The following is a 13,186-nucleotide window of genomic DNA, read 5'->3' on the forward strand; positions in this document are numbered from 1 at the left end:
AGTCTTCCCTCCTATTGAATATTTTGGAGTAGTTTGAGGATAGGTGTTAGTTCTGCTTTGAATATTTGGTAAAATTCGCCTGTGAAGCCATTCTGTTTGGGACTTTTGTTTGCTGGGAGGTTTTTTTGTCCTTTTGTTTTTGCTGCTTTAATTTCACTAGTTGTAATTGGTCTATTCAGGTTTTCTGATTCTTCCTGACTCAGTTTTGGAAGATTGTATGTTTCTAGGAATTTGTCCATTTCACCCAGGTTGTCCAATTTGATGGCATATAGTTGTTCATAGTATTTTCTTACAGTCCTTTGCATTTCTGTGATGTCAGTTGTTATTTCTCCTTTTTCACTTCTGATTTTATTTGGGTCCTCTCTCTTTTTTTTCTTGATGAGTCTGGTTAAAATGTTCATCAGTCTTTTTAATCTTTTCAAAGAACCAGCTTTTGGTTCCATTGATCTTTTGTATTGTTTTTTTAGACTATATTTTGTTTATTTTCACTCTAGTCTTTATTATTTCTTCTACTCACTTTGGGCCTTGTTTCTTGTTATTTTTCTGGTTTCTTTAGATGGAACGCTAGATTGAGATTTTTTTTCTGTTTCTTGAGGTAGGCTTGTAATGCTATTAATTTCCCTCTTAGGACTGCTTTTGTTGTGTCCCATAGATTTTGGGTTGTGTTTTCATTTGTTTCAATGGATCTTTTGATTTTCTTGTTGATCTCATTATTAACCCATTCATTGTGTACTAACATATTATTTATCCTTTATGTGTTTGTGTGTATTTTAGTTTTTGGGGGAATTGTAATTTCATGTCATTGTGGTCAGAGAAGATGTTTGATATGATTTCAATCTTCTTAAATTTATTGAGACTTGTTTTATGTCCTAACATGTGGTGTATTTTAGAAAATGTTCCATGTGCACTTGAAAAGAATGTATATTCTGCCACTTTGGGGTGAAATGCTCTGAAAATATGAATTGAATGCATTTGGCCAGTGTGTCATTTAAGGCCACTGTTTTCTTGTTGATTTCTCTGTCTGGAAGATCTACCCATTGATGTCAGTGGGGTATTAAAATCCCCTACAATGACTGTATTACTGTCAGCTCTCCTTTTATGTCCATTAAGATTTGCTTTATACATTTAGGTACTCCTTTGTTGGGTGCATAATTTGCAAGGGTCATATCCTCTTGTTGGATTGATCCCTTTATCATTATATGTCCTTTGTCTCTTATTATAACCTTTGTTTTAAAGTCTATTTTTTCTAAGTATTACTACCCCAGCTTTTTTTTTTTTTTTTCAATTCTCACTCAAGGACATGTTCATTGATTTTTAGAGAGAGGGTAAGGGAGAGAAACAGAAAAGACACAGAAACATCGATGTGAGAAACATCAATAGGTTGCCTCCTGTTCACGCCCCAACTGAGGATCAAACCCACAACCTAAGTATGTGCCTTGACTGGGAACTGAACCCGCAACCTTTTGGTGTATGGGACAACACTCCAACCAACTGAACCACATCGTCCAGGCCCCCAGCTTTTTTAAATTCGCATTTCCTTGAAATATCTGTTTCCATCCTTTTACTTTCACTCAGTGTGTCTTTCATTCAGAGATGGATCTCGTTGACAGTATGTATATGAATCTTGTTTTCTTATCCATTCAGCTATGCTGTATCTTTTGATTGGAATACTTAATCCATTTATATTTAAAGTGATTATTGATAGATACATACTTATTGCCATTTTATTCTCTATAATTTTGTTTCTCTTTTTTTCTTATAATTTCTAATAATACTGGTTTGGTGGTAATGAATTTTTTAGCTTTTCCTTATCTGGGAAGCTCTTAATTTCTTATTGATATTAGATGATAACCTTGCTGGGTATAGTCGTCTTGTTTGTAGGTCCTTACTTTTCATCACTTTGAATATTTCATGCTAATCCTTTCTGGCTTGAATAGCTTCTGTTGAGAAATCAGCTGAAAGTCTTACGGGAGCTCCCTTGTAGGTAATTAACTGCCTTTCTCTTGCTGCTTTTAAGGTTCTCTCTTTGTCTTTAACTAAGAGAAAGTGCATGGAATGAAAAGCAAAGGCTATGAGACTGTTGCTGAAGCCAATGTTGGAGAAGGGATTAAAGATGATGACCCCCGTAATGTGATTAGTGTCCTTGTAAGGAGGAGGAGAGAGAATAGCTCTCTGGTGCCTCTTATAAGGACAATAATCCTATCAGATCAGGCTCCTACCAGTGTGACTTCATTTAACCTTGATTACTTCTATAAAGGCCCTATCTTCAGATACACACTAGAGGTTAGGGTTTCATTACATAAACTTTGGGGGAACACAAACATTCAGTCCATAACAGAAAGCTAAACAATTTGCTTTAGAACACCTAACTTGGTAGAGGCAGAATTTGAACTGAGGTATTCTGGAGCCATACCCTCAGACTTCCAGCCACTATGATTTACTGCCTCTCAGCTTAGCAGAAACTTTCCCCACATTATTGTGCCTGAGCTTTTGTAACATTTTGCTCTTGTTTCCTCTTTGTTCTTGAACTTCACTGTCATCATCTTTACTTTAATCCCTTCTCCAACATGGGCTTCAGCAGGTCTCACAGCCTTTACCTTTCATTCCGTGCACTTTCTCTTAGTGAACTCACTCGTGTTTCTATCTTCAACTCACCCCCAATGTGTTAGGCCCCACAATATAGACACAATGGCTAATGCCCACTGAGTGCTTACCTGGTGCCTGGCACCTTACTGAGCACTGTGTATGCGCTCTTTCACCGCCTCACAACAGACCTGTCAGGGAGGCTAAAGGAATTTCAATGGCTTGCTAAAGGCCGTAGAGCTGGTGTGAGATATCCCTAGTTTCAGACTTGGTCTCTGTGACCCTACAGATAATTACAATAAATATGTGTAGAACCTCTAACTTTTACAGTCCCAAGGTGGACTTTTAGAAACACCATCAATTGCGATTTGTGATACTGTTATCAGTCAGTGCATGTCCTATTTATTTTATTTCACTTTATTCATGTATTTATTCCTTCCCCTTTAAAAGGTTATAATGAACACCAGCAAACTATTCACCTGCATTCAATATGTTTCTCTCTTTTCTATGCCTATACTGCCTCCCTCCCTCACATAGATACCCATTTTGTTTTGGACTTATTGTTCCATTACTTGTTCTTTAGGACCATGTGTTATTCCTAATTTGTTTTTTTGCTCAATATAGGACTGTTCACATATTGTTTTTCCTTGTGTTAGATTTGGTAATTTGAGTCTTTTAAAGAATTTGTCCACTTCATCTAATTATTCTGTTACTTTTTAAGATTGTTTCATCTTAAAACGGTAATTTTTGTTATATTTTACCACAAAAGCTAAAAAAGTTAAGATATGTAGATATCATTTTTACAATGCCATTAAAAACTGACATTCTCAAAAATTTTTTAAATTATTTCATCATTTTCATGTATGTATATATTTTGCTTTTTATTTGAACATTATAAAAAAGTATATCATAGTTTATATTGTCTTATGGGATTTTTACTTTTTATTCAACAGTATGTTACTAAGATTCATGATACATGTAGCTATATTACCTTTTTTTTTCTTCTATAGTCAGTTGCATGAATGTAACACAATATATTTACCCATTTTCAGGGGCATTTCTTAAAATGTTTTTATTGATTTCAGAGAGGAAAGGGGGGGAGAGAAACATCAATGATAAGTCATTGATCGGCTGCTTCCTACACGCCCGCCACTGGAAATGGAGCCCACAACCCAGGCATGTGCCCTGACCAGGAATCGAACTGTGACCTGCTGGTTCATAGGTTGTTGGTCAACCACTGAGCAACACAAGCCTGGCTCATGGGCATTTTTTGTTTCTGGTTTTTTGTGCCCACAAACGGTGGGTGCGAGAGGCAACTAATCGATGTATCTCTCTCACATCAGTTTTTTTCTCTCTCTCTCTCCCCCCCCCTCCTACTCTCTCTGAAAAGCAATGGAAAAAATATCCTCAGGTGAAGATAAAAAAAAAAAGCATTTCCAGTGAAACCTGCTCTGATCTCTCATAGTATGTTGTTTCTTGGTTATGTTCTCACAGTACTTGTAAAAAATTTAAATGTGTGAATTAATCCAGTGGAAATGGACTATGAATTATCCTTACCAAAATAATGAACTTCTTAGCACAGAGATCAGGCAGTTTTTCTTTAGGTCTGTTAGTCTCCCACTAAAGGCTGTTGTGAGTCTGATCTTAATTTTTCAAGAGGAAAGTAGTACAAAGTTTTGCAAGAAATATCAGTATCACAGTGAGTTTATATATATATATACAAGTGGTTTTATTAGAGACCAAGAATTTTATTGACACCACTTTTTACCTCTTTTGCAGATTTAATTTTCAACTTTATAACATTTACTCAATCCATTGGGTGACTAAGTATCTTCCTATGCCCATTAACTAAAGACAATTTCTATGTAAGACTCAAGTAAAATTGTAAGCTATTGCTATAAGAAATGCATATTTATAATATGCTTGTTTGCTGTCCTATAAAACTGTTTACAAATAGCATTACTGCAAAGATTTACACATTACTCCTACATCCCTCAGGTTGTTCTAGCATTAGTACATCAGGTTATTCCAGACATTCCACACCTAGGAAAATAAGAAGTCTTAGTGAACACTTTGCTGTATTTCTTACAGAAGCTTTCTCTCCAGTGTGAGTTCTCTGATGTAGAACGAGGGAGGCACTTTAACTGAAGGACTCCCCACAACTTTATATTCATATTTTACGTCTCCTGTACACGTTTGTATGTTTTATGAGATTCATATTGCTAAATGCCTTTCCCATATTTGTTACATATATGTAACAGTAAATACAGCGTGGATTTACTTATTAAAGGATTAATACTGGCTAAAGGCATTCTCACATTTATTGCCTTCATATGATCTCTTCAGTGTGAACTCTGATGGGACAGTAAGGCTCGTACCATTGCTAAATACCTTCCCAAATTCATTGCTTTCATAAGACTTTTCTCCAATGTAAATTTTCTGATGCTGAAACAGGGAGGGTCAATGGCTGAAGTGTATTATGACAAATGCTGCATTCACACAGTCTCTCTCTTATATGACTTTTCAAACGTATAGTGATTCATGTAGCCTAAAGGCTTTTGCACACTTTTGGCACTACTGAGTTTTTCTCCATTATGTATTCTCTGATGGGCAGTAAGATTTGAGCCTTTGCTAAAAGCTTTTCCACATTCATTACATTTATATGGCTTTTCTCCAGTATGAATTCTCTGATGTACAGTAAGGTTTGAACTACAACTGAAGGTCTTCCCACATTTAATACATTCATAGGGTTTCTCTCCAGTATGAATCCTGTGATGTTGAAGCAGGGATGATCTATGACTGAAGGCTTTCCCACATATATTGCATTCATAAGGTTTCAACCTAGTGTGATTTCTCACATGCATATTCAGTGATTCAGGCTGGTTGAAGGATTTCCTGCACTTTTGACATTCAAAGGGTTTTTCTTCAGTGTGAATACTCTTATGCTGAATAAGAAAGGAGAGGCTACTAAAGACTTTCAGACATTTGTTGCATTCAAATTGTTTCTCTATAGTGTGAATTCTTTGATGTCGAGTAAGGTGTGAGCTACAGCAAAAGGCTTTTCCACATTCACCACATTCGTAAGGTTTCTCTCCAGTATGAATTTTCTGATGGTGAATGAGAGATGACCGATGAATGAAGGCCTTCTCACATATTCGACACTCGTAGAGTTTTTCTTGAGTATGAATTCTCAGATGCTCAATGAGATGTGAAACACGGCTAAAAGACTTTCCACAGTTCATACATTCATATGGTTTCTCTCCAGTGTGAGTGCTTTGATGATTAGTAAGTGATGAGACATGGCTAAAGGCCTTCCCACAGTCAATACATTTGTAAGGCTTCTCACCACTATGGCTTATCTGATGCCGAGTAAGAGATGAGCCATGGCTAAAAGTCTTCCCACATTCACGGCATTCATAAGGTTTCTCTCCTGTATGAATTCTCCAATGGCGATTAAGGATTGATTGTTTGCCAAAGGCTTTCCCACATTCACTGCATGTATAGATTTTCTCTCTATTATAAGTCTGGTGAAGGGTAAGAGATTTGCTCTGGCTGAAGGCTGCCATACTTTCATTAGAATTCAAAAGTTTCTTCCCACCATTGTTATTCTCATTTTTTATAAATGACTTTTTCGGTATGCTCTTCTTAAATATATCATGTTTAAGTGATATCCCTTCAGCAGAAATTCTCTGTAGTTCAGAAAGAATAGACTTTAAATGTAAACAGAAAATGCTTCTAAATGTATTTTAAACACTTTACCCATTGGGACTTTCTCTAAAGGTGGGGGTCATGGGTCTGAAATATTCTACCTGATTTTCATGCTTCCCCTCCAACTTCTCTATATATTCCCAGTCCTTGTTAAAATTTGAAAATTCATGACTTTGTTTTATAATTTTTCTATTATTACCGTTTGGGGTGAATCACCATCATAAATATCCTCCTTCGTTGATAATTCTTTGTTTTCCCATCTTAATTTCCAATCTGAAATATATCAAGAAAGCAAAGCACTGCTTTTTCTGTATTTCTTGGAAAGAAATTTCTATGGTAGAAACAGAATTGGATAAAAAATAAAGCCCCACCAACCCCTAGCTCAAAAACATGGCTCTGACAACCCTCATATATTCAATGATTTCTGAAAAAAGTTAAAGCAGAACATAGAAAATATACAGACAGCTCACAGAGGGAAGAACATGGGTTAAATTAAGGGACATGGGTTAAATCAGGGCAATTAGTATCTGGAGAAAAAAAAAACTATCAGAATATGCAGAAGGCATTCTGGAAATCCAAGCCAACATTTCATGCCTATATATATGTGAAAGAACACATTCTATCTCACAGCCTTGGTTCTACAATCTTCAGTCAATCTCAATTTGCTGTCAGATTAGTATGCTTAAAATGCAGACCTTATAGTGCTGCACTGAACAGTTAAAATGACAACAAAATAATCTAAATATACTTTATGGCTGACAAAAATTTAGGCTTTTGTGAGTTTATGTAGGATCCGTGTAAAATCATAATTTTATTGGACATTAGAAAATTAATTGTTCTTAGAAACTTTCTTACACATTCCTTATTTCCTCCAACATTTATGTTCATATATGATCTCTGAAGTTCAGCTTTAGTGGAAAAGTGATTTTCTATCTAATTGACAGCTTCTGTTAACCTAAAACCATCAGTATATTTTTACTTAAGTTGACTTAAGAAGAGCAATTTGACTTGTTTCAAATAACAATTTGGATTATTATTATGGCAAAAACCTCCACTTTTGATTAGATGACATGAGTAATACAGAAAGATAATTTAGGATGGATGAAATCTAAGCTTAAGGATCCCTTAATTTTGTTACATTTGGGAATCTATGAGGACAGTCTCCCTAAGATATCCTAAAATGCCCCCAGCTTTCTATAAGCATCTTTAACAAAGACCTCTTTTGTCTGATTCACCATGACTTACCTGGAAATATACTTTTTGCCAGTTTTTTCTCCACCATCCACGGTTCTTTCCCATCCTCCAATAAAGTGATCACATATGGCTTAGGTATGGAAAGACCTGCTTACAGGAAAAATACAGAACTTGTTTAAGCTGTGGTCCTTAGGGAGGTGATGCCATCATCACAAAAGGGTTGGAAGGACTGAAGAATGTTCACTGAAAAGGGAAGCTTTGGGGAGGGCACAACAGAACTATACATTTCCTTAGGAACGTGAAAGAGAAATTCATCCATTTACTCAGGAAGATTTCCTCAATTCGGGGGGGGGGGAGTCCCCCTATTGATGTGGAGGTATAAGTAAGCAAATTACAATATGCTTACCTAGAGAGACCAGGTTCTCATAATTCTGGACCATCACATCCTTGTATAAATCCCTCTGAGCAGAATCTAGCCATCCCCACTCTTCATGAGAGAAGTCTATGGCCACATCACTAAATGTTACCTGAAATAGCAAACACAGTTAGGCTCAAACATAGCACAGGCCTCTTCTGTCACTGGACAAGGGGTAAAGTTACCTTGGTTGTAGAAGAAAGGGGACAAGATTCAGCAATTGTGACGATAATCAGAAATCTAAGTAAAGTAATTGGATAATTAACATTCTTAGCACTGTTGTACAGTAAGGATGAGACAAATATACGAGCTTTGTTTCAGGAGAGTTAATTTTGTCAAAGGGAACAAAATGACAAAATTTTTCTAAAAATCAGTGTTCAACATTTGACAGCACACAGTCGTATTTCTTATAGTTTATGTGCCAGGTAAATAAAAATGATGATCCACTACGGTTAAAAAAAAAAAAGAACAATCCAGTGGGTTCAGAAAAAAATATTTTTTATATTAAAGATAGACATATACATAACTAATTTATAAAAAAAAGAGAAACATTTATGGTATATACTTAAACCTTATATTGATAATCAATCTGTAATTAAAATAATTTAAGACTCCCTGGGCAAGAAGACTGAAGGATGGTTTCATGCCATAAGTAGTCCTTGAATAGAACCTTAAAGTAAGGGTAAAGAATAAAAGGGCAGCCCTGGCCGGTGTGGCTCCGTTAGTTGGGCAGCATCCTGTGCACTGAAAGCTTGCCAGTTCGATTCCCAGTCAGGGCACATGCCCCGGCTGCAGGCTCCATCCCCAGTCAGGGCGTACAGGAGGCAGCTGATCCATGTTTTGCTCTCACCTTGATGTTTCTCTCTCTCCCTTCTTTCTCTCCCTCTCTTTCCTCTCTCTCTAAAAATCAGTAAGAATATTTTTTTAAAAGAATAAAAAGGCACATTTCACAGAAAATATTCTAAGGAAATAGATTTCTTCTCAGAAATAGTACTCATTTGTGGTAGTATTAAAATAGCAAAACTTTAGAAAAAGTTTAAATGTTCATTATGCTTACTGGTTAGTCAAATTATAATATATACAAAAAATATATGCACTTAAAATGGCACTATTAATCTCTTTCATTGGTAAAATAGACATTGTTTGGCTATGGCAACATTTTCACTCCAGAAGTGGCTGATTTAATATTCTATTACTTTATTGGAATATTTTGCATGTATGTTCACTAGTGACACTGGTCTTGGGTTTCAAAGTGAGAATTTACCTTTGTCAGGTGTTGGGGAAATAATTAAAAACCATATCTGCCAAGCAGAAAATCTTCTCTATAATGTAGAAAAGAGACAGGTTTTATTCTGGAATAAGCATTAAACCAGATTGTAATGCACTTCATAGGAAATCACTACTGAGACTTGAAGGACAGAAGAAAACCTCATCCTTTTAAAAAGCCCAGGTAGAGCCCGGCCAGGGTGGCTCAGTGGCCGAGATCGCCGTTCAGTTCCCGGTCAGGGCACACGCCTGGGTTTTGGGCTCGATCTCCAGCAGGGGGCATAAAGGAGGCAGCCAATCGATGAGTCTCTCTCATCACTGATGTTTCTGTCTCTCCCTCTCTCTTTCCCTTCCTCTCTCTGAAATCAATAAAAACATATTTAAAAAAAAAAACAAAAAACCCAGGTAGATACAAACATTACATACATGCTTTCAAAATAAATAACTTTTCCTCCATTTGCTACACATAGTTCATCCTAAATTCACCTGGTAATTGGGGTAGCCATCTGTGTTAATTGCCTTTACCCCAAAGAAAAATAGAACTTCTCATATCTTTATGACAAGCAGATAGTTAGAACTTGGAGCCAAGGGCCTAGGCTAAACTCCCACAGACAGGTAGTTAAGGGTGCATCTTCCTTCATGTTTGCATCCCAAAGAGATGGCTCCAAGGCCCTAAGAAAGACTTTACTGCCTTGTAAAATTGGCATAGGCTTGTTTCATTTTGAAAAAGATCTACAAGCATCTCAAGGGGACAAGGAAAGGGTTACAATGACAGGTTTTTCTCAAGGAAATAGAATTCTAAGGAATGGAAAGAGGAAAAGGTCTTTTTCCCTTTTGGCACCAGGGAGAATTCTTTTTTCCATTTGTATTTACTCTTACCACCAACACTATGTTAAGTGCATAAAACACTAAGTTTTATTCCACCAATGCAAAGATATTTTATACTTTAAGTTTTGAACACATTGATGAATATCACTGTATTAAAAGTCTAAAGGAGAAAATTCACATAATCTCATTAACTAATACTCTTTGCTCTAGATTTAGATCAGGGTTTCTCAACCTCAGCACTATGGACATTTTAGGCTGGATAACTTATGTTGTGGAGAGCTGTCCTGTACCTTGAGGATATTTAGTAGCATCCCTAGCCTCTACCCATTAGATGCTAGTAGCAACTCTCCCCCCCCCCCCCCCCCCCCGAGTTATGACAACCAAAAATGTCTCTATTAGCAAATGTCTCTTATGGGTAGGGTCAAGGGAGACAAAATCTTCCCTGTTTGAGAACCACTGCTTTAGAAAATTTCTGAAGTTCCTTGAAAGACTCTTCGGTCTCTCCCTGTGCTCAGGGCATCCTCTCAGTCCAGTGTAACTTCGCTTCCAGCTCTGCCTCCCTGGTACCATGGGCCACAAAAACCAGTTCCAGCCTTGCTTCCCAGGGACGCTTCAACTGCACGGGCAGCCTGGGATGTTCATTTATCTTTGTCCCCAGAAGAACTCAGGGTATCTGTCCTAGTACCTATCTTAATTTCTTATGCTTTCTTACTGTTCTTCTAGTTCTGCCCTGCTCAATACAGTAGCCACTAGCCACATTTGACTATATAAATTTAAATTTAAATTTAAAATTAAATAAGATGAAAAATTCCTCAGTCACTCTAGTCATAGTTCAAATACTCAACAGTCATATGGGACTGGTGGCTACCACATTGGACAGCACACACAGAACATTTCCACCACTGTAGAAAATTCCCTTAGTACTTTACTAGGTCATGCAGTCCCGTATGTCAGTGTATACCCAACCTACGTAAGATTCATCCTGACAGTACTTCATAAGTGTTTAGGAAATTAATCAATGAATGACTTTGGAAATAAGTTCACTTTAGCTTTTACTTTTAAAAAGATAGTTTTTTCAGATCCAATTATCTAATACTCCCAAGAAACCAGACTCTGCCCAGCATGCACATCTGCCACTCATACTGTCTCCTGTGCAGACTCCACCTTCCCGATTCCACCCACCACAGTTTCATCACTCATTCACTCAACAACTATTTAGTAAACATCTGTTTTTTGCCATGTGCCACTCTGGGTACTGGAGATAAAACAGTCAACAAAAAAGAAAAAAAAAGAAAAACCCTCTCAGTGGGAGGAGTCAAACCATTAACAAAGGCATACATTAAACATAGAGACAGCTAATGAGTGCTAAGCATTATGGAAAACAGAACAGCAATGGAGGAGTGGAAGGGACAGTTGGAAGAAGGCAACTGACAATTTTAGGTAGGTGTTTAGGCAAGCAATACTGAGAAAATAACCATTGAGCAAAGATACGGAGAAGGTAAGAATGCAAGACTGCATGTCAGAGAGGACAGCAACTTCCAAGGCCCAGTGTGGCTGGAGCTCACAGGGAATAGGAGACAGAGAAGAAAGATAAGATCAGAGAGGTCACCTCTTGACAGCCTAACTGGACAGAGCTTTTTAAGTCACTACAGAACTCTGACTTCCATTCTGAGTTAGGGCCAGTGAAGAGTTTTAAGCTGAGGAACAATAGGATTTTACATAATAAGAGGACCACTGTGGCAGCTGTATTGAGAAGAGACTGAAGAGAGTCAAGGGCAGAAGCAGGGAATCCTGCTAGGCGGCTACCGCAATCATCTAGGATGGCTTGGGCCAGGGTGACAGCGGTGGTGGCAGTGATGGGGTAACTAACGTCAGATTCTGTATTTATCCAGTATATATTTTGGAACTAACTAAAGTGCCTGAATGTGAGTCATAAGAGAAAGGGAGAAATCAAGATGACTCCAAATATCTCTTGACTTGAATAACTGAAAGGACTAATATACCATTGAGGCCACGTGATACAGCTTTGACAACCATAAAGCAAATAGCCTACATTTCCAAACTTGAATCTTGAATTGTACCTTTTAAGAGTTTGCTCAAGAGTCTACAGAGGATTCTTAGCAGAAAACTGGTAGGAAAGAGAAGAAACTGAAAGAGAGTACTCGAGTTATTCAGGCTCGGTCCTTTGCTGCAATGGCAGCAATCATAGATCCGGTCCTTAAAGGGACTTTGCCAGGAGCGGCCTAGTAGGAGAAGAAAAGCAAACACTCAAGGGTCCTGATAAAAAGGTATTTCAGGAAGCTCTGGGGACACAGCGACTTACCTGGAACATGGCTGCAATTTCCAGGAGTCAACACAGTTGTCTTTCCAGGCGCTTGTCTAATTACGAGGACACTGTCCTGAGAAGGCAAATTAAGAACAGGAAAAAAGGAGTCCTGAAAAACCAGGCTTATCTTGCGGCTCTGTGACACCTGCAGGGAAAAACAATGGGAATCATCTTCTAGGGCTCCAATCATCCCCTGAACTAACAGGATCCCTTGGCACGAAGTAACCAACCATTTACCAGGTGCCACCTGCATGTATATCAACTTTTCTATTACGAAAGAGACAAACTCATAAAACAACAGTAGTAATGTTAAATGGGAGCTTGTTTAATCGTCACCATTCTATGCATGGTGGGCATTCACATTATTCCAGATTTCTCTTTTAAACTATCTGAACGTTGAAACGGCGATAGCGAAACAATCTGTTCAAGGTTCCACAACGGGAAAGCGTCAGCCTCATCAGTGGAAAACGTAAAAACAACTGCAGATGGCGTTTCCTGCCGTCCGAGCTAGGTACCCTCACCGCCCATTTTCTTTCCGCGGGCGTCCCTTTGCAGAGCAAGGCAGAGAGGCCCAGAAAGCGGAGGCCCTGCGCGGGCTCCCACCGCGGGGTAGCCCCTGGGCGCAGCGAGGTCCCGGGCCGCGCCCGGCACCCCGGCCGTTGGCCTGAGGCCCGCGCCCGGCTGGCCGCCCTCCCGCGACCCACGCTCGCCCGAGTCCGCGCACCGAGCGCGCCGGGTCCCTGCGAGCCGACAGTGGTCGCCGCCCGCACGGGAACTGCGCCGCCGGGAGTCGTCCCAGCGCCCAGGACGGAGAGTTCCGCCACCTGGCCCGAGACTACCGCGGGGCGCACCCAGGGCGGCGCCCA

The 13,186-nt window shown here is 38.7% G+C and overlaps 1 protein-coding gene across 1 annotated transcript; it reads right to left on the bottom strand.

The window, feature by feature from the left end:
• Positions 1 to 4,006: 4,006 nt before the first annotated feature.
• ZNF181 (zinc finger protein 181) lies at positions 4,007 to 12,928 on the bottom strand. Its single transcript, XM_016220941.2, has 6 exons — positions 12,657 to 12,928; positions 12,318 to 12,465; positions 7,892 to 8,012; positions 7,537 to 7,635; positions 6,491 to 6,564; positions 4,007 to 6,272 (listed from the first exon to the last, which is right to left on the bottom strand). Exons 2-6 carry the CDS (start codon positions 12,324 to 12,326, stop codon positions 5,079 to 5,081), a joined length of 1,497 nt encoding a protein of 498 aa, XP_016076427.2. The 5' UTR covers positions 12,327 to 12,465; positions 12,657 to 12,928; the 3' UTR covers positions 4,007 to 5,078.
• Between the last annotated feature and the right edge of the window lie 258 nt (positions 12,929 to 13,186).

This window comes from Miniopterus natalensis, chromosome 18 (genome assembly GCF_054644295.1).
Source record: "Miniopterus natalensis isolate mMinNat1 chromosome 18, mMinNat1.hap1, whole genome shotgun sequence".
In the NCBI taxonomy this organism is placed as follows: domain Eukaryota; kingdom Metazoa; phylum Chordata; class Mammalia; order Chiroptera; family Miniopteridae; genus Miniopterus; species Miniopterus natalensis.

Excerpts from the sequence above, each read along its gene's own strand:
- ZNF181 (XM_016220941.2), bottom strand. Across the intron at positions 6,565-7,536 it reads GGCAAAAAGTATATTTCCAG|ATTGGAAATTAAGATGGGAA; the intron begins GTAAGTCATGGT and ends GATATATTTCAG. Across the intron at positions 6,273-6,490 it reads ATGGTGATTCACCCCAAACG|AGAATTTCTGCTGAAGGGAT; the intron begins GTAATAATAGAA and ends TCTGAACTACAG.